Source organism: Malus sylvestris, chromosome 3 (assembly GCF_916048215.2).
Source record: "Malus sylvestris chromosome 3, drMalSylv7.2, whole genome shotgun sequence".
NCBI classification, from domain to species: Eukaryota; Viridiplantae; Streptophyta; class Magnoliopsida; order Rosales; family Rosaceae; genus Malus; species Malus sylvestris.
The window spans coordinates 34511640-34532008 of record NC_062262.1 but is presented as its reverse complement, the minus strand read 5'-3'; the positions used below and the strand labels follow the sequence as shown (position 1 = coordinate 34532008).

Below are 20369 nucleotides of genomic sequence, written 5' to 3'. Positions count from 1 at the left end.
TGCCCAATTTATTTCCTTTGGTAAAGTTTCTCTTAAGATTCTTAGTTTTAGAAATAAGTCTTTCCCATCAATATCAAAATGCTCACCATGTGAAAACTGAAAGAGAGGAGCGATAGTTATTATTAAAACAAAGAAAGAAACTGAGTAGGGTTGTATAGAGGAAAAAAAACTGCCTTTTTGTTTTTAAATTTTAATTAGATTTGAAAGGGTAAAACAATATTTATATGTGGGTGAGGGAAAAGAAAAAAAAATTATGTGGAAATTATTACGTTTAAATTGTAAAAATTTAAATATATATTAAAAAAATAAAATTAGGGGCCTAGGAGAACGCCTACTTCGGCTTCCCTCAGATCCAGTTTTGGATTTGACTTGTTGATCCATATCCTATAAGCGTGGGATTCGAATTCAAATCAGATTATTGATTCTAATTTTTTTTAACAAACAATATTATTTACACTAAGAGAGTGATGAAGTAGGCTGAGTTATTGATTCTAATTTAAAACCTAAAAATGATTGAAATATCATTAGTAACTTCCTTAATTTAATTTATTTATCTACTTGTAATTAGAAATTTTCGTGTTGTATCCAAAGAAAACAGTGTAAATTCTAAGTTAAAAAATTTAAATTAATATTACACACAAGTATAAATTATAATATTATAAAATAATAATATTTTTTATTAAGTCGAATAAGATTATATCAGATCGTATCAACTCTTATTTTATATTTGAATCTTTTTTTTTTTTGACAAAATATTTGAATCTATTTATAATCAGATTATCTAATTGAATCATGGATTTAAAAGTTTCGATCCATATCCTTTTGTATCTACATCTCTATTCTCATCACATTCGAAGGACATAGAGGGGATCCTTTTGTTTCCACACGTCCCTGTTAATTTCTATTCTCATCTCATAGTTCGAGCATGAAAATTGTTCCACCAAAAATAAGAGGTTTTTCAGCTAAATAGAAGTGGTCCCTAAGATTTGCATAACTAGTCACTTTGGTTCATGGGATTTGAAATTAATAGAAGTGATCCATGAATTTATCCATCATCAATCATTTTTATCGTTCTTTGAAAAATTATATTAAATAAGGACCAAAATGACAAATATACCCTCTATTTAATAAACAATGAGTAAAATGATTTGACAAAAATTGAGAGTATTTTCATTATTTTATGATGCACAAGGACAACTTCTATTAATTTTAAATCTTAAGGACCAAAGTGAGAAGTTATGCAATTCTCAAATATCTTTCTGGCTAAAAAACCAAAATAAGAAGATAAATATGATGATGCTATCCATACACCCGTTTTTACCTTTTACACCCCATGTTAATTTCTTTTCTTTTATCCTCTTTAATTCATTCCATACGGAATAGGATCCTATCCTGATTCTCTTTGTGAGGATCCCTGACAAAAATTGATCGCATAATGTAAAATGAACGGACACAATAAAATGATCCTCACAAAGAGAATCCGGAGAGGATCCTCATCCTGACGACCAAAAATTAAGAGTGTTGTGTCGAAAGTTAAAAGGAGCGTATGGACAGCATCACCCGACAAATAAACACTCGGTCAAAAAAATGTAAAGGCAGACCGAAACCTGACAAGAAAAAAAGGCCATAACATTTACAGATCGCATCAATTTACAAGAATGTCTACCGCTTAAATCATTTACAATTTTCGATACAAAGAGAAATTTCAGTAATTGGATAGAAATCACCATGCCAGTAAGATTTCCGGAAAGAAAAATATATAAAAACTGCAAATTTACTCATAAGCGAAAGTTTACGGGGGGGCATTGGCAGGTTTGCACCGGATAACAAAGTCTTCGTTTAATCGCGGGCTTGTTTGGAAGTGCTTCTCTGGATAGCACTTGTGCTCAAAGCATCCAGATTTCTTCATCGAGTACAGCAGCTCAATACATTTGAAGCAGAACCTTAATGACGGAAAGTCTTCACAGCCTGATCAATTCGTCTCCGGCAGAGAGGGCAACTGGTCAGGTGTAAGGAGCAAGTTGTACAACAGCACATATGACCGCACCTGATAAAATAAATGAATCAGTGATGTGCTAAATTCGTAAGGCGATGAATTAGACTGCTAATGTACCATACACTGAAAAGGCAGTTCTTACGGGACAAAAACCGCATTGTACTCCTGCTCAAGGCATATCACACATAAATTTGGCATCATACGGTCTCTCTTGCTTCCATCTGATGCATTGTCATCTTTTTCGTTTGAACCTGGGAGAAAAACGTAAAGCCCCTTAGTACATTTTCGAGCGTATATTGCAAATAATATTGTAATGGGGTCGCTCAGCAGTATACCTTCACTATCTTCCCCAGATCTTTTAGCAGCTGCAGCAAGAACCCTGCATGCACATGAATTTCAGTATCCATTTGTCTCAGATAGACAGAAGAAACAACGGGAAAAATATATATATAAAGCCAATATCAAAACATGCTGTTTTTCCTTTTAATTAATCATACAAGCAGCGACTTTCACTTGCAAGTTCCAAATGAACAGACAAACTTGGCTACATACCTTTTCTGCAATTCCCTACGCCGCTTTCTCTCCATGAAGTATTGGATAGAATGCTTTGCAACCAAATAAACACCAAACACGGTCAAACCCATAGATGCATATTTGTACCACCTGAAAAAGACGTCTATATTAATTAGACAACAGAAAAAGCACACCATTAAAGCAAATGAGCAGCGCATGAGTGCAGAAACACCAGCGCATGACATACACATGCACACAAAATGTCAATATACATCGTGGCATTCCTATTAAGTTATAAACAACCTTGCCCATTTTCCAAGGTTTGAAATAAGCTGATCAATGGTTTTGGGAGAGACATAAAATGGCCCTTTCTGAGGTCGTTGAATCCGAATTGTACCAATGTCATCTTTGACAGCCTGACAGAAGTCAAGCAACAAGAGAGAGCATCAAATGAGTGTGTACATCATAACATTGCAATGCACAAATGTTTCCATAAAATAACATCCTGCAAATAAAATGCTAATTATGAAACGAATGCAAGTTCTTCTATGGGACACAGATCATTTTTTGGAACAAGGATCATCCAACTTCAGTATATTTTGAGACCATACTAAACTAATCACTATGCATAACCCGTAATTTTATAACGTGTATATTATCGGATTATTACTTTCTATATTTTAGCTTTAAGTCTATTTGAGTATCGGATTATTATTTTCTATATTTTAGCTTTAAGTCTATTTGAGTATCGGATTATTACTTTCTATATTTTAGCTTTAAGTCATATGAGTATTTGTATTAAACAGGACACAGTATCATATTAAACTTGAACATACCTCACCAACAACACTCATAGAAGTACCAGTTGGAAGTACCCTCTCAATTCGTTTGACTCCAAGCATCTAAGACAAAATAGCCATTGTATTAGTTCAACCATTGAAGTTTTCCAGATACGATCCAACATTTACTAAACTAAGCAAACCTTGAGGCCTTGGAGATAATCTAATGTCCCACGTACGAGGGATCGTCCTGACTCTTCAAATACCTCGCTTGCAACCGGCAATACAAATCCTGTGGCAGCTCGAGCTCCCACCACAAACACGCGACCAGTTCCATCATCCTGATATAAAGAATCCAGGAACCACCATCATATCCAGTTAGTCAACTTTCAAATCCAACAAACAACAACAACAACAAAGCCTTATCCCACTACGTGGGGTTGGCCAACTTTCAGCTCCAAGTGAACCAAATTTTTTTTTACTCAATAAGCACCAGACTGGACATGTAGAGAGAGGAAAAAGCGTTTGTTTGTTTTTTTTTTTTGGGGGGGGGGGGGGAGAGCACAAATTCTCACCAAGTACCAGGGGACTTCTTTACTCATTGAAAGCATCAAAGCAGAATCCTGTATCCATGAGCCAGCATCATTGTGCTTCAAAAAATGTTGTTCTGCCTGAAGAAGATCAATAACATGGTTAATTACCAATCACACGTAAGAAAACAAAAACAACACCAGCGAAGGCGTCAAAATATGTTCTTTAGAGTTATAAATTTGTGTACCGTTTCCTCCACAACTACGCCTCGTAAACCAGTAAACTCACAGCTGATGGGGGTTTCAGAGCTAACTCTCCCCGAGACCGCAACCACCAATGGCAATACATATTCGGAATCCAACAATTTTGCTGAAAAGTGAAAGAACACAAGAACTCTAATTCAGGGAACAAATCCAGGCACACTAACGTCATCACCCGAAAAATAAAAATAAGTAAATCTTTTCCAGAAGATGTACCACATGAAAATGCATTTGATTCAAACAAGGCACCAAAACAAAAAATTGAAGCAAAAACTAATCTTTCGCTTTCGAAAAAAGGCGCATACCCAATTCCTTCAACTGATTAATTCGAGTGGCGGATTTAAGAATCTCTGCATCCCTGTGTAATCACAAAAGACCAAATTTCAAATTACCAACAAAAAAAAGGTGATTCACGATTGAAAAATCTGTAATTTGGTCATCATTAAAGCCGATTCGATTTCGAAAAAACGGAGCACACACTGACCTGCCACTGCTCCTGCCAAGAAGGTAAAGAGCAGCTCCACTCAGACAACAACTCAATCCACCCCAAGGTAGCATTTTTAACCACCGCAAAGATCGATATCCTAATTCCAAACCCTTGCGCTATTGCTCTCCGCCATTGTTACGCCAATACCGGAAGCGTCAGAGCTCAAAAAGGGGACCCAGACAGAAATCATACACGAAAGACTGATCCTTTAAGGCGAATTTGATGGAAAGATATCGAACCGAATGGAAATTAGGGATTTTGGGAGAGAGAGAGAGAGAGAAGGGAAAGAGAGGAGGGAGATTCTAGGGAAATAGGAAGTCGCAGAGAAAAGGGTTGTCGAAATTTTCTGTTTGTTTTCCGGGAAAGTTGAAAAGGAAGGAAATTGGGAAGGGGGATTAGGGGGGACGGAATCGGATACAAGGAGTGTTGGAAAGAGCGGAGGAAGTGGAGGGAGGAAGAGTGTGTGGAGAGAGAGAGAGAGAGAGAGGGTGACACAGTTTTCGGCTTGGGGATAGGAATGGTGTGCAAAGAGAGGAGTAATTGGTCGGTCCTACGTCAGTTAATGTTAGTTGGTGCCTACGACATTATTCGGTTGAGATACGGCGACATTGAGCGTCCTCTTTAGATGTAAGTCGTTCTAAACTTCTACTGCATCTTCTAACATCAAGCGATTTTTTAGCGCGGGCAATTCGGTATATTAAGTGTAATAATATAATTAATTGAAAGTTAAAAAAAATTTAATTAATTGTATTATGATACTCAATGTATTAGGCTGTATTCCCGGCACACTAAAAAGTTTCTCTTCAATAGTTGCGTGAAAAGATGATTTGTGTTGCTATTTTTTTTTTTAACAAAAGATATTATCTACGCTAAAAAGGTGGCGAAGTAGGCTAAACCTCACAATGAGCTAGCAATAATATGGTCCAAATTCACATTTGGCGAGAATCGAACCTCAGACCTCTCACTTACAAGTGAAGAAAAATATCACTAAACTGTAGTACTAAGCGGCTATGACTACCTAGTCGTAGATTTACAAGTTCAGGTTGGGTTTAAGCCGAACCATTTCGAGTCCAAACACTATTTTCATCAAGACTAGGTTTTTGGTCCAAAACGCGAACTAATCCTCGCTTATCAATTGTGGTTGCCTAATTTTTGCTCTCGTGTCAAATGATAATGATGCATAACTTATTTATCTTAATCCTAACTCATTACCAATTCACGTAAATCTCATTATAATACAGTTTGAGTTTGACTCGAGCATGCTCGGCTCCTTCTTGGAGCCTTTTTAAACTACATAGAAAATGTAATGGCAAAAAGGTTTATGGTCATCATACTTTTGCTTGAGCTGAAAAACTGAGCATAAAACATTGGAAGGATAAAAACCCTTAATAGCAAGAGGGTTTTCAGTGAGCAGAGAACACGGTCTAGTACACATGTGTCATAGCAAGTGGTTAGATACTTTAAAAAAAAAATATCAACCGCTTGTATTATGACACTTGATGTACTAAGCCGTGTTTCCGACAAACCATAAATTTTCTTTTTAACAACAATGATAATGAAAAGGGATGGTTAACATCATGGAAGTGTAACATCATATACAAAAACTGTGTTGCAGTTAGTAATTGTGTCAACGATTTCTGACCGTTAATGCATGAGTTCCGAGTTAATAACATCGTTCCACCCACAAAAGCAAAAGGCATTTTAAAGCAAACAAGTTTCAATACAGAACAATTAAGAATCCTTTAGGCCTTAAGTATCCTTATACAAAATATGACCTTTCTACAATGTATGCAGAAGCATAGATGTACTTGCGTACATCACCAACAACATTGAATGAAGTACCAATTGGAAGTACGCGTTCGATTAATGCTTTTCCACGGTCCTATAGGACCATCGAATTAAACTTTTGCCAAATTAGAACGAACCATAAAATTAAAGTTCTGCCAAATTAATTACTATATCAGACATGTAATTTCAAGTCATCTGTAAAATCGAGAGGGCTATCACAGTCAAGTGCGAAGCAATTACCCCCTCTTTGTAAAGTACCCCTCTTCCTATTTAGGGGGTTGAGGTCAGAAACGGCTCGATGAAGTTACATGAACCTTTTCAACACTAAATAAAAATAGGAGAGACTTATACTACAACATATTGACAATATATTGAGAACATGTCGTAAGGACATGTACTCCATTCCTAAATCAACATTTTCTATATCAATATTTCATATCAAGTTACCAACACAATATCGACATGATATTAATAATATAGAAGACACATCGACCACATACATAATGAGCATCTCATTCCATGAACACTAAAATGGAATCCCGGCCTTTGTATATATGTGTGTGACTTAGGAATAAAAAAGTTGCTTGACGATGTTGGCAGTTTAGGGGCGGTCGGAGTCGTTTAGAGGGTCAAAACCACGGTTTTTTTAGTTTTGGGTTGTTTTGTTAATTTTGCATTTTTTTTGCTGTTTCGCATTTCTTTTCTTTGTCCTTAGGTTTTGTGGAAATATATAAGCAAAGCTTGTAAGAGTTACCGGAGTTACAGGAACCTTTTTAGGAATCGTTTGTGAACCCTAAGTCCTAACCTATACATTCCGCTGCGTCAGTATGGAGTTATGATTTCGGTACCTTTCGAACAATTACCCCTTGCAAACCACCAAGCTCACAGTCGATGGGTGTTTCAGAGCCAACTTCCCCCGAAATCGCAACCACCGTGCCCGATCCATGATTTTCTGCAAAGCGAAAGAAGACATATATTATTATTTAGGAAAGACAACAAGATTGATATGTTATGGACAGATAAAATTAGAAAAAGTTGATACAAGCGTTATAACGTGCGTGTGACGGCACTGTGGAAATCGAAAAGAGACAGATTTCGAAAGAGGAACGCACCCAAATCCTTCAACTGGCTGATCCGAGGGACTGAGTCAAGCTTATCTGCATCACTGCAATAATACAAAAACAAAACTAAATTAAGAACCAACTCCCCCAAAAGAAATTTAACTTCTAAAATGTACCAAAACTGCAATTCTTCTTTCTCCGAAAGGAGGCGAAATCGAAAAATGGAGCAAAAGAATTACTCGTTGAGGAACCAGCCGGTGGAGGAAAGAACAGCTCCGCCCAAGCAATATCCTAATCCCTTCCAAACCATCTTCTTTTCTCCTCTCTCTCTCTCTCTCTCTCTCTCTCTTATTGTAATTCAACTGATGATTATTTACGCAACAAGAGGCCCTCTAGTTATAAAGGAGTTCTTGTTTGGGAGATAATCCAAGTTCCACTTGATTTAGGGTTATATAGTGTTTGCAGCATGTTATAGCTCGTTCTTGGGGAAGAATCCAAGTCCTTTCCCTTCAAACTTTTTTTCCCGTTTTGCACCACAACAATCCCTGCCTTGTGTGTCAAGTTTGAATATTCTAATACTCGATCCGCTCATATCAGTTCGTTTACGTCCACTTGGACGAGAGATTTTGTATGTGACCGTCACATTGTTATATAAAATTAAAGGATATTGAAACTAACTCTAATTTTATTTTAGTATAACAATATGAAAATTATAGAAACTTAAAAGTTCGCTTCAAAGAAATTGGTGAAATTAAAAGAACAATAGTAACATATAGAAATGTAACAATATTGGCATCACACTAACGTAAATTATTGTTATGATGTACTTTGTGAGTTTGAAATGAGCATACATGTTGTAGTTAAGAAAATTTTTAGTATGCCGGAAACACAGCTCAGTACACTAAATGTCATAATATAATTGGTTGGAAATTTGTTTCTCAAGTGTACAACCAACTGTATTATTATTACACTTTACTATACCGGACCGTGTTATCGGCACGAAAATTCTCCCTATGTAGTGAGTGCCTACGTGGCATAGTATGAACCCTCATTTAAACCACTCGTGTTGTTAAACCAAGGTGTTGAAAAGACGGGCCGGGTTTGATTGAAACGGTGCGTTTTGGCTAAAGCCCGTCAGCAAAAACCCTCGAGAAATCCCAAAAGCCCTAAAAAAAGCCTAAAACCCCAACGCTCAGGTCTCCCCGCCACACTGCGAGTAGTGAAGGCCTCTGATCTCTTTCTTCTTCTTCTTCCTCCTCTGCATTTCAATGGCTGCGGTCGCTCTCAGAAACCCTAGCTCCAAGCGCATCCTCCCCTACTCCTCGCAAGTCTACTTGTGCAGCCGAGGATCGATCGCCGCCGCCGGTTCTCCAATCTCCGACTCCGCCTTCGGAAATGACCGATCTTGTAGCCCTTGTCCTTGGTGGCGATCCATGGCCACCTTCACACGCACGTTAGTATTCACTCGTTGCCTCTGTGTTGCTTTAAAGTTTGAATATTTCAGTTTTCATAAAAAATTAGGATTTTTAGAAGCGAATTAATTGAGAGATTTGCACCGTTTTAGTTTTTTTTTTTGGTGCTGGATTTAATTGGCCTGTTTAATTGCTTTTATCTGAATTGGGTGTTGCGTCATTGAAGTTGAATATCTATGGATGTGATGTGAGTTTTTTGGTTTGTGAATTGTAATCGCATTGTTTATGCATACGTAGAAAACCTCATGTAAATGTTGGAACAATTGGACACGTAGATCATGGAAAAACGACGCTGACTGCAGCAATTACAAAGGTCGGTCATTTCAATGTATTGATTGCATTTCTATGTGCATAATTTGTGTGCTGTATTTGGATCTCTGTATTTGCTTCATACAATGTAGCATGAAAGGATGTTGCTAAAGATAACTGCTTTCCCAACTCTAGTCCGGTCCATGTGATGGACCCAGTTCATATGACAGAAAGGGGGAAAATGGAATTTTTTTTATCATAATATAACTTTTCGAGTTTTTCTCAGGTACTGGCAGAAGAAGGGAAAGCTAAGGCCGTGGCCTTTGACGAAATTGATAAGGCCCCTGAGGAGAAAAAGAGAGGAATTACAATTGCAACGGTTAGATGTTTTTCTTTATGATCAGCTTTGCATTTTATATTCTTGGAATGGTTTATCTTCCATTTGTTTCTGACTCATTCTCCAAAATATTATTCTGCCTAACTTAGGTTTGCCTTCATTTTGTAGGCTCATGTAGAATACGAGACTGTTAAGCGCCATTATGCACACGTGGACTGCCCCGGACATGCAGATTATGTCAAAGTAAGCTTTGAATTCGAGGGAAAATTATTAAGTAGTTTCGTGCATGGATTGTCGTCTAATACGAATGGTTAATATGTAGAACATGATTACTGGAGCTGCCCAAATGGATGGAGGTATTCTGGTCGTATCTGCTCCTGATGGGCCTATGCCACAAACTAAGGAACACATTCTACTCGCCCGCCAAGTGGGTATTTTATTGTTGTTAGATTTTAAGAAATTCAAACTTATGTGTTTTTTCTTGCGCATTTGCGGTGTATAATGATGTGTATATTTTTCTTGTTGGGTGTATTGCCCAGGTTGGCGTGCCATCACTTGTTTGTTTTCTCAATAAAGTTGATGCTGTTGATGATCCAGAGTTGATAGAGCTGGTTGAAATGGAGCTCCGTGGTTAGTAGATTTAAGAGATCATATTATTAGCAGATAGCTTTATATTCAATATAAGTTCTTATAAATTTGCTTTATATTTCTGGCAGAGCTTCTTAGCTTCTACAAGTTCCCTGGGGATGAAATCCCTATCGTCCGGGGTTCGGCTCTATCAGCTTTACAAGGCACAAATGATGAGATTGGCAAAAAAGCAATCTTAAAATTAATGGAATCTGTGGATGAGTACATTCCTGACCCTGTACGCCAGCTTGACAAACCCTTCCTGATGCCAATTGAAGATGTTTTCTCAATTCAAGTAAGTTGGCCATGCATTTAGGTACACTCAGACATTTGTTATTTCATTGCAAGAATTGTCTTAAATTTGGCATGTAATTTTGTTTCATAATATCTAAGTACAGTTCCACTGTAATATCCTATTACTATTGTATTGATCACGAAACTATTGTTATAAGCTTTTGTAGAAATATGACGTGCTTTATTTGAATCATCCATATTCTCATGTTGCACGGTTATTTTTGCCTTGCTTTGTTCTGCTCCTTATTTTCACTTGATTTTCTCCTTTTTTCTCTTTCGGTGTTACAGTAGCCTCATTGCAGCAGTCAATTTATTTATTAATCTCTTTTTATGCCTTAAAGGGTCGTGGAACTGTTGCCACTGGCCGTGTTGAACAAGGGACCATTAAAGTTGGTGAGGAAGTTGAGATTCTGGGGTTACATCAGGTCCGTGTGACACAAGTTTTTTATGTTTTATTGTGCTGCAGAGCTTCCTTATGCACTTCTTCCCCTTTTACATCTTTAGCTGATGATTTAGTGTATGTAACTCATTCTATGAGTTGCCATTGGCCTTAGGTGGACCTTGAATATAGGTGTCTTTGATAGCTTGAGGGCAAAATACCAGTGTACGAATGGCTGGTCCTAAGTTTGTGTTCTTTTTCAGGGTGCTCCTTTGAAAACAGTGGTGACCGGTGTTGAGATGTTCAAGAAAATCTTGGATCATGGGCAAGTAAGTGACTTATTCTGAATACTCTTCAAGATACCACGGCTCTTAATAGCAGGAAATATATCTCATTGATGGGTTTGTGCACTTGACTAGGCTGGTGATAATGTCGGTCTTCTTCTTAGAGGTCTAAAGAGGGAAGATATCCAACGAGGACAGGTATGTGGTTTCAATTGTAGAGGTCTTGGTTTCATATTACTTTATACAACGTGTGGAAATTCTATTAAAACACATATTTAACCCTTGTAGATTGCATAACTATAGGTTATACCATGTGGAAGCTATTCTTCTATTGGTTATTGTTTATGGGAATGCCATAAATCTTTATCTTTATTCTGGCAACTATGTTTCGGCACCAACTGCTGTAAATGTGGGATGACTCCGCCTCACTTATTTGTTCCCATTGCACAGGTAATTGCCAAGCCAGGAACCGTGAAGACACACAAGAGGTTTGAAGCAGAGATATACGTCCTCACAAAGGATGAAGGTGGACGCCACACTGCCTTTTTCTCAAACTACAGGCCTCAGTTTTATTTGAGGACAGCAGATATTACTGGAAAGGTAGAATTGCCCGAAAATGTTAAGATGGTTATGCCAGGAGACAACGTGACTGCAGTTTTTGAGCTGATTCAGCCGGTTCCTCTTGAACAAGGTTTGTTCACATCTTCTGTGTGACAGAAAACTAAGAATTTGCTTGTTATTGCTAAATAGTTAATACGACTTGTGACTAGTTGTCCGAGTTTGAATTGTGAATTTTTTAAGGATAAAGATTCCCTATATTCATTTGGCAGGACAAAGATTTGCCTTGAGGGAGGGAGGAAGAACAGTTGGTGCAGGAGTTGTTTCCAAGGTACTTTGAGAATGAAGATTTCCCATTAGTTTCTTTGTTCCCAAGGCTGGCAATAATTTCAACAGGGTTAGTTTGTTCAAGCAGTTTACATTCTTTCCTATGTACAATACGGCATTTTCCCATTCCTCGCTATTCCATTTCGCCTTCCTCGGAGCCAAAGACCTAATTGTTTTGTATGGTTTGTTTTCTGGTTCGCTCCTTGACCGAAGAAATTGCTCCCGTTGGTATCAGAGGTGTTAAATTGAAACAAGAATACAAGTAACCAATGCAAATAGCTTATTTAGTCATATTTAGTCATAGAGACGATAACAATCAGGGTTTTAAAAGCTGCTAGGAGTTAGTTGGGCGGCAAGCTGGGGCCTGGCGTAGCTAGGCGCCTAGGTGGACTAGGCGGATTCAAGTAAATTTATTATATTTCGTGTAAATAAGTGTCTATTTATACTTAAAATATACATAATTTCATCATAAATTACAAATATTTCGTATAAATAAGTGTCTGTTTATACTTAAAATATATATAATTTCATCATAAATTACAAAATAGAATAACATATATATTATGAAGTATTGGACATATGAAAACATGGGGAACAAGCATATAATGTGTACTCATTTAAGTATTCAACAAGTCTTTACAATTTATTGAAAAGAAAAAAAAAAGTAAAATGAAAGCTATCTATTTTATGTCTAAATGAGTCGCAACCTAGTCGGGGCCTAGGCTGGTTTGGGCGGGCTAGGCGGGTGCCTAGGTAGTTTAGGTAGGTGCCTGAGCAGGTTTAGGCGCCCTTTCTTAATTTTCAAACGCCTCGGCATTAATCGATGTTGTGGCTAACCACCTAGCGCCAAGTATTCCTTCTCAAGCTTCTATTTCTTCTGTTAAAGGAGATTTAGGAAAATATGGGATTTTTAGAATAGGGATAACAATACAGGGGAAAAGACAGAAAGCGAGAGAGTTTTGGACAAATCAACATTCAAATACATTATAAAGATTTCCTTAATGCTCATGTAAAATATTTCGAGAAAATAAAAAAATTGAATATTTTACAAAAAAAAACGTGGATTAATACTCATAGTTTTTAGTCGGTTTTGCAAATTCGTACATAAATCACCATTCAATCTATTTATTTTCACCTTTGCCTCATTGTGAAGTTTTGAAAATTAAGCTGAGACTTTCCATTAAGATTCTTGAGTGACAAACCCCATTTGACAGTGTTCTGGGACTCACTACTATGTTTTTTACTTTTTTTTTAGTTTTCGGCCAAAATATTCTACTAAATATACATTTGTTGGTCAATAAACTGTAAAACTGCTTCCAAATTTCTTAAAAAGTTAATGCTCAGGAAAATTATTTTTCGAAAGTAAAAAATTTGCATTTTTGTCAAAAAAACATGGGTGTTAGGTGAGCTCAATGCACGCAAAATGAGGTGGACTTTGCACATGAAAAACGGGGTGAAACATGGCACGCAATAATACAAGGCGGGCTCTGTTCATAGAAAATGGGATGGGTTTTTGGCACGCAAAACGAGACGAGCTCGCACACGAAAAAAAAAGTCGAGCTCCACGCACGGCGAACCCACACAAGACGAGGTGGGCTCTACGCATACAGAACAATGTGAACTCTCGGATGCTCAAAAAAAAAGTCGAGCTCCACGCACGGATAAAATATTTTGAAGAACATGAATATGATAGTTTGTTGTAATGGGAAGAAAAATAAAAAAAAAATTGACAAAAATGATTCAAATTCTTGGGGTGGCAGAAAGTCACGCGTTACTTTATGCCACCCTAAGAATTTGAATTACTTTTGTCAATTTTTACTTTTTTTATTTCTTCCCACTACAACAAACTATCATATTCATACTCTTCTCAATTTACTTTTCCGCGCAAAATCTATTATAATTCGTGTTTAAACACTTGTAATCAATGATTTAAAACCTAAATTTAAAGGTATTTGAACCCTTTTTTTTGCTAATTTTTCTTTTATCAAAATCTAAACTACATATTAATAAAACCCTCTTTGTCAACCAAAAGATGATGAAAGACTATTTAACCAAAGAAAATTTTGTTATTTTTTGTTTAAGCCTCACCTACAGGTGATTTTAACTTTTTTTTTTTTTACTTTTCGGCTTAAATATTCTACTAAATATACATTTGTTACTCAATAAATTGTAAAATCAGCTTACTAGTACACTTTAAAGATTTCCTTAATGCTCACCGAAAATATTTCGAGAAAATAAAAACTCTAGAGATATAGTAATATGGGGAAGACAATTGTTTCAAGCACCTACAAAACCAGAAGCGCCCCTTGTTTCAAAAGAGAAGGACGAGTTATTCACATTTCATTTGATGGTCAGAGGCGAATTGAAAGTCAAGCAGTGGTAATTCTAAGGATTCTCTCCATGGAAAGATAGAGGTCTCCTACGTTACCCGTAATATAGGGAAGTATCGACATAATTTCATAGTCATTTGGTCTGAATGCTACATGAAAAACATAAGCCAAATGCAGGAACCAGAAGACCTAAGATGTAGAACATAACATGAGTTATTCGGCAGATTTTGATTCCTATATATCCACTCTTGTGGTACTTCATTATATGCTATAGATAAGAATTATAAGACATATATAAGATCCATCTGCATAGATATCATCATCTACATCTAGAAAGCTGTATGCTTTCGAAGAAGCTTGTACAGTTTGGAAAGGGGTTTTGATTGATCAAAAAAAAGAATCTACTTCAACCAATATGGTGAGGCACGGCCATACATAACATACAAATCATACTTGAAAAGGGTGGACAATTAGCTAAAGCAGCATGTGCTGTTGCAAAACTGATTGCAAAAGAGAAGAAATTGGCCACATTAAAATTACCTTTTGGGGAGGTCTGTTGATCCAAAAATTGCTCAGCAACAGTTGAACAAGTGGGATTGCAGCTTTCTCCAGACCTCCGGGAAAAGCATGAAAAAACAGACTCGAATGGTACGATTCGTCTGTCACCCAAGAATGAAAGGGGCGATGTCGTAGTTCTTGGTCTATGAAGATACGTTGTTAGATCCTCCGTTTTATTTTCCCATTGAGGCCGAACCTAAACCTATGCTCGAGAGATAGTCCATAACTGATAAAGGATCTATGGATTCTCAAGAAGAGAGGAGCCGTGGTGGTCCCTCCCGGACCGCCTGGATAACACGAATGAATAAAAAGTTGAACCTACATTGGATGCACAAAATTGTATTGTGTTACAGACCACAATGTTACCCTCATATGAATTTACATTCTACATTAACTATTGCTACTAAACTACTATTACCGGCAGACTGGTCATTAGCCAGAGCTCAGGGGAGCTCCGGTTCCCGTCAGCCGTGGAGTGGAGTGATTCGGAATCAGAATTCAATGTCTTTCGAAGAAGGATCCTTCACCTCATGCCCATCAAGCTTCATCTGTCCGACGATCACCCAAATCGGACACCATATGTACATTTATACTCACCATCCGGTCAGATGCTCTTCAAACCATCTTTACGTTTTCTCTTTCCTCTTCTCATTTCATGCTCAAGCAAGCCTCAACACCGCCACTGCCATCAATGTTCCCGCTCTCAAGTAAATCTCCTTCACGCTTCTATCTACCCTTTCCATGATTTCCTCTTCTTTTAAAGCCCGCTTCTTTGAATTCTTGCTGGTTTCAACGATTGTGTCCCTCAGTTTGTGCACCCCCCAAGAGAGCCAAACTAATGCCAATGCAACTCCAGTATTCAAGAGTTTGGACGCACAAAAGGGTACCCTCCCAGAAGCTACTTTACAGAGGACAGAGAAGAGGACAGCCAAGCCAGTTCCAGCAATAGCGGCAGAAAACTGGGTCAGGAGATCCGGAAGCTCGGGGCCAGATCTTTTAAGTGAGAGGATTGCCAATTTCCCATTCTGCTTTCTGCTCATCATTATGGATAGAAGGCTCTCACAGGCGTGGAAATAGTTCCTCTTGTAGAGATCTCTATCTTTGCCCGCTTTTTTACCACTCTTCTGCTTTGGCTTCGCCTTTGTCTTAACTTTTTCAGGACTGTTAAGTAAAACAGACGTAAATTCAATAAGAATCATGCCCTGATCGAACATTTGGTGGAATAATAGGCGTACAAGTGCAGAAACCGATAATATCTCGTTCGGTATTGAAACTGATATCACTTAAAGCAGGTAGATACGAAGATATTGAAAGATATAAGTTGATGTCATTAAAAAGGAGAAAGAAAGGGAATACAGTATCAAAGCAAGAGCCAGAAAATGAAAAAAAAAATACCTCTTTAAGGGAGCAAGGGTAGTCGCTTGCATATTGAACGAAGTTCCATCAATAATAACTCCTGCTTCCCGGCTCCCCACACTGGTCCATAAATTCATTGTCAGGTTGTGTGTGTTATAGGAGAAAAGAATAGGAACAGAAAAATCGAGAACATTTAGATTATAGTTGGAAAGTAGAGTATTCATCAAATCGGTGAGTAATTTTCTAAGCAAGAATTATTAAGGAAATATTCATTTTAAACTCGGCCCACGAGATCTACCTATGCCGTACTGGTAAGAGAAACCCATGTATGTATAATTGTATATCCAAACACCTTCATTTTAAGAAAATATTCATTTTGAGCAGTAATATACGTATTTGATCCTGTAAAACAGGTAGTGCCATATTTGAGTGAAAACAGGTTCAAGTCCATGCGTACCTCTTAAAGTGCGGAACCAACACAGACTGCTTTTTCCAAACAACCGTATTTCTCAAGGAGTAAAATTCAGCAACAACAGAAAGAAGATGCTTCATCTCAGCCTCGGAACCTGTGAATAAGACTCGACCATCTGGCTGAACTGTAACTTTTGAACTCCAGTGAGGGCTGCCTACAAAGTCCAACAGGGGCTTCTGGGTATTCAACTCCCTACTCGGGTAGATAAGAGAAGGCATTGATGGTTGTTGGCCCATTTCATGTAACCCCATCAAGTCATATAGTAAGGTTATATCTACTCCGCCTCTTTCCACTTCACTTTCTCCTGATCTGAGGAACTGCAACATTTTTTCACGTCTTATGAAATGTTCGGCAATTCCACAGCTGAACAGCAATGAGTCCGGATGAACATCTGCAATCAGCACGAAAAAGTGATAATTCAACATACTGCAATGAAAGAATCTTTCAGTCTTACAAATTCAACAAGGATATAGCAGCATTTCGGTCACTCCCCTCAGCCTTCATTGCATCCCAGTAACTATGCATGAATTGATAAAAACACACGCCATTATAATTCTCCTTTATTCTCATGGGCAATCTTATACTCAATCGAGCCATTTTTTCAACAAGTGCATGTGGTCTATCATGCATGCACGTACGCATGAACATGTATTGAGGGCGATAACTATGCAACAAACAAAATTATGCTAACGCCACTCGAGGCCCAATAGTCTAACCCCAACATGGTGAGCATACGATGTCTTTATTGCCACTACAGTTATTCAACTATTTTGCATTTGTTTAGGATGCAGGAGTCCATCATTTATAGAAAGTCACACCACACATGAATAAGAATAAATCAGATAGCAAAAATACAAAATTTCTTAATTTTACATGCTATAAATGCAATAGAACACGATAGCCAAAGTTCAACTTCACCGAAACAAACAGAAATGGAACCAAAATAAGTTGATCATTACTAAGCTCATATTTTCAAGCAATAGCTGCATACAACAAAAAGCTCACGAGGTGCATACCTTGCACATTCAGAGCAGGTCTTTCAATTTCTGAGACAGTCTTTACAAACCAGTTGGCCTCCGGCACTCCACTTTTGAGTTTCCATGGCTCCTCGCATTGCTGTGACATCAATTTCAAAGATCCTAACTTTGTGATTTCCTCCTTTGCTCCAAAACTTGGCATAAATGATTGGAAATCCTGTGTTAATCAAGGATTAGTTTCTTTTGGAAAAACTAACTACTGGCAGGGAGCCTGGGACCAGGACAGATAACCACCAAACAACTACAGCAAATTCTTTATGAACTTACTAGCAACAGCTTTAAAAGAAAAAGGAAAATACCAACAGACATGCAATTCCTTCCGAAAAATAAAACAAAACAAGAAATTGAAACCCCAATTAGAACTAAACTACAAGATAAAATCAAGCCACATTTGGTACCTGCAATTGGATTGAATAACTCACTACATCGAAAGTATGTTGAAGAAATGAAGGTCCACTTCCAAAAAAAACTTGCATTGCAGGGATTGGAAAGGAGAAACCAAGCACAGTGTCGTTCTAGGATTCATACAGCCGACCCCACTTAGTGGGATAAGGCTTGGTTGTTGTTGTTTGTAGGGGTTAGATGGATTCGTTATGAACGAAACAAGAAAATTGAAAGTAAAGCTAAACGTGCAAGATAAACCAAGCCACGTTTGGTACCTAAGACATGATTGAACAACTCACCACATCCAAGGTATGCTGAAGTAAGAAATGAAGGTAATCTTCCCAATTTTGTTTGTCAACACAAGATTAGATGGATTAGTTAGGAGCGAAACTTATCTCTTCCGACAAAATTTCCTTCATGACTAATCCATCCTCCACCTTCAACTTAGACAAAATTTGAAAGTTGGCCACTATTGCTTCCATCAACATACCATAAAACTAATGAACCATCCAGTCCAAACGAATCCAATACCAGACACCAAACATGGCCTCAAGCAACCGAACGAGTCCAAACAAACCCAAATCATAAATCAAACATGAATCCCAAAAGAACCCCAAACAACAACATGATATCAAGTAAGAAAAACAAACCCAATGAATCTCCTTATAAAACAAAAGCAAACATGGAAACTTCTAGCTGAAAGTCAAAAGCTAAAACTTTCGGACAAACTGAACTGATTAATACATGAACAAACCCAAATCACAAATCAAAAATGAATTCCAAAAGAACCCCAAACAACAACATGATATCAAGCAAGAAAAACAAACCCAATGAATCTCCTTATAAAACAAAAGCAAAAATGGAAACTTCTATCTGCAAGTCAAAAGCCAAAACATTCGGATAAACTGAACTGATTAATACATGAACAAACCCAAATCACAAATCAAACATGAATCCCAGAAGAACACAAACAATCACATAACACCAATCAAGAAAAAGCAAACCAAATGAATATTATTCCAAAATAAACACAAAGATGAAACCTTTTTTTTCAGAAAAAAAGAAGTCATAAGCTGAACTCAAAGCCTTCTGCTTTTACCTTGATAGAGCTCATGGGTTGCTCCTGGTTCAGAACGAGGCCGTGAGGGTAAACATGAAACGCCATCAGGCAAACCTTATCCGCCATAGCCGAGAGAAACCAAGTTCCAGGAAACCAAATTTCTCTGCTAATTTGGGGTCGTGGCCTCCTCACACCACCACAAACTGATCCATCTCTCGACCCTCAAAAACCCAAGATTTCAGAAACCGGTGAGTCTTTTTTTGTTCTGTTTGCGTGGCAGCCACATAATTTAAATCGAAAAACCAAAAAAACAAAGTGGGATTTATGCCGTCCAGTTGTTTGATTGATCGAGAGGTTTCTGATCTCTTGAGAATCCAGGTTGGATTTCTCACATCGGACATAAAAATGTTGTCTGTTTCTGCCAACTTGGACTCTCTGACATATTGGGTTTCATTGTTTGTGAATTTACGCACCGTACCAATATGTTTCTTGTTTTTCTGGTTGTCATCTTGGACAGATTTTTCATTGTACACACGACAACGTGTGTCATTGTACAAATTGTAAAATATGTGTGTTAAAAAGTTAATAACTTAAAAAATAAAAAATTTCGTCATTTACATAAAAACACGTAATGTACCATTTATGTTGCTGTCACAATGAAAATTTTCTCTTCATCTTGGCCGTTCGTTTTGCATCCCATTGAGTTTGAGGGCCTTTTGTTGATTAGGATATTTTGGACCTTTGATTAGAAGTAACTGCTGATGAGTGATGAGGAATGTTGTAGCGTGTGATAACACGTACCAGAATCGAATTTGACAAAAAAAAAACATCTTTGCTTCACAATTGACCCACAATGTAAGAAAATTTTCAGTGCTCCGTTCCATGTTCCAGAAATATTGAAAAATCTTTCTCGTTTGAGAAGACATTATACTACAGATAACTAAACATTGATATTTTTTTAATTTTTTCTTGATATTTGTAGCATGCATTAAACTCAACAATGCATGCTATAGATAGGTGTACTCGAAAATTTTCACAATTTGAAGCTGGAACTTGTATATCAAATTAGGTGAGTCAAGAACCATGAGGTAATCCAGTGGTTAAAGACGAATTTTATGCCCGTATTTTATCGTTCGAGATTTGATTATTGGCCGGTGAATCACACGAAAATGGCCAAAGAAACGCCTTTATGAGTCTTTTTGACTTTCAAAATGTTGAACTACCATAACG

General features: G+C 37.4%; 3 protein-coding genes across 4 annotated transcripts; 1 reads left to right on the top strand and 2 right to left on the bottom strand.

The window, feature by feature from the left end:
* Positions 1-1608: 1608 nt before the first annotated feature.
* On the bottom strand, positions 1609-5163 carry LOC126616735 (E3 ubiquitin-protein ligase SP1-like). The gene is made up of 11 exons (XM_050284834.1): positions 4564-5163; positions 4385-4437; positions 4067-4188; positions 3864-3959; positions 3492-3629; positions 3346-3411; positions 2813-2925; positions 2549-2659; positions 2332-2375; positions 2139-2247; positions 1609-2047 (listed from the first exon to the last, which is right to left on the bottom strand). The coding sequence occupies exons 1-11, from the start codon at positions 4635-4637 to the stop codon at positions 1945-1947; spliced, it is 1029 nt and encodes a 342-aa protein (XP_050140791.1). The 5' UTR covers positions 4638-5163; the 3' UTR covers positions 1609-1944.
* Positions 5164-8582: 3419 nt separating this feature from the next.
* On the top strand, positions 8583-12105 carry LOC126614658 (elongation factor Tu, mitochondrial). Its single transcript, XM_050282306.1, has 12 exons — positions 8583-8868; positions 9125-9200; positions 9423-9515; positions 9642-9716; positions 9796-9900; positions 10013-10103; positions 10190-10395; positions 10736-10819; positions 11037-11102; positions 11193-11255; positions 11508-11748; positions 11888-12105. The coding sequence occupies exons 1-12, from the start codon at positions 8684-8686 to the stop codon at positions 11953-11955; spliced, it is 1353 nt and encodes a 450-aa protein (XP_050138263.1). The 5' UTR covers positions 8583-8683; the 3' UTR covers positions 11956-12105.
* A 2458-nt stretch (positions 12106-14563) lies between these two features.
* LOC126614659 (uncharacterized) lies at positions 14564-19493 on the bottom strand. Of its 2 annotated transcripts, XR_007620474.1 has the most exons (6): positions 19179-19493; positions 17675-17852; positions 16644-17049; positions 16226-16306; positions 15249-15991; positions 14564-15148 (listed from the first exon to the last, which is right to left on the bottom strand). XR_007620474.1 is itself a non-coding variant. In XM_050282307.1 (5 exons), the coding sequence occupies exons 1-5, from the start codon at positions 19263-19265 to the stop codon at positions 15490-15492; spliced, it is 1254 nt and encodes a 417-aa protein (XP_050138264.1). In that variant the 5' UTR covers positions 19266-19493; the 3' UTR covers positions 15132-15489. The 2 variants fall into 2 exon arrangements, 1 of the variants encoding a protein (XP_050138264.1); XM_050282307.1 differs by having other exon boundaries at positions 15132-15991.
* Positions 19494-20369: the final 876 nt, after the last annotated feature.

Excerpts from the sequence above, each read along its gene's own strand:
- LOC126616735 (XM_050284834.1), bottom strand. The coding sequence starts at position 4,637 with ATGCTACCTTGGGGTGGATTGAGTTGTTGTCTGAGTGGAGCTGCTCTT. Across the intron at positions 2,926-3,345 it reads CTATGAGTGTTGTTGGTGAG|GCTGTCAAAGATGACATTGG; the intron begins GTATGTTCAAGT and ends GACTTCTGTCAG. Across the intron at positions 2,248-2,331 it reads ATCTGGGGAAGATAGTGAAG|GTTCAAACGAAAAAGATGAC; the intron begins GTATACTGCTGA and ends TTTTTCTCCCAG.
- LOC126614658 (XM_050282306.1), top strand. The coding sequence starts at position 8,684 with ATGGCTGCGGTCGCTCTCAGAAACCCTAGCTCCAAGCGCATCCTCCCC. Across the intron at positions 8,869-9,124 it reads ATGGCCACCTTCACACGCAC|AAAACCTCATGTAAATGTTG; the intron begins GTTAGTATTCAC and ends ATGCATACGTAG. Across the intron at positions 9,901-10,012 it reads ACATTCTACTCGCCCGCCAA|GTTGGCGTGCCATCACTTGT; the intron begins GTGGGTATTTTA and ends TGTATTGCCCAG.
- LOC126614659 (XM_050282307.1), bottom strand. The coding sequence starts at position 19,265 with ATGGCGGATAAGGTTTGCCTGATGGCGTTTCATGTTTACCCTCACGGC. Across the intron at positions 17,853-19,178 it reads AACCCATGAGCTCTATCAAG|GATTTCCAATCATTTATGCC; the intron begins GTAAAAGCAGAA and ends TGATTAACACAG. Across the intron at positions 16,307-16,643 it reads TTGGTTCCGCACTTTAAGAG|TGTGGGGAGCCGGGAAGCAG; the intron begins GTACGCATGGAC and ends TTTATGGACCAG.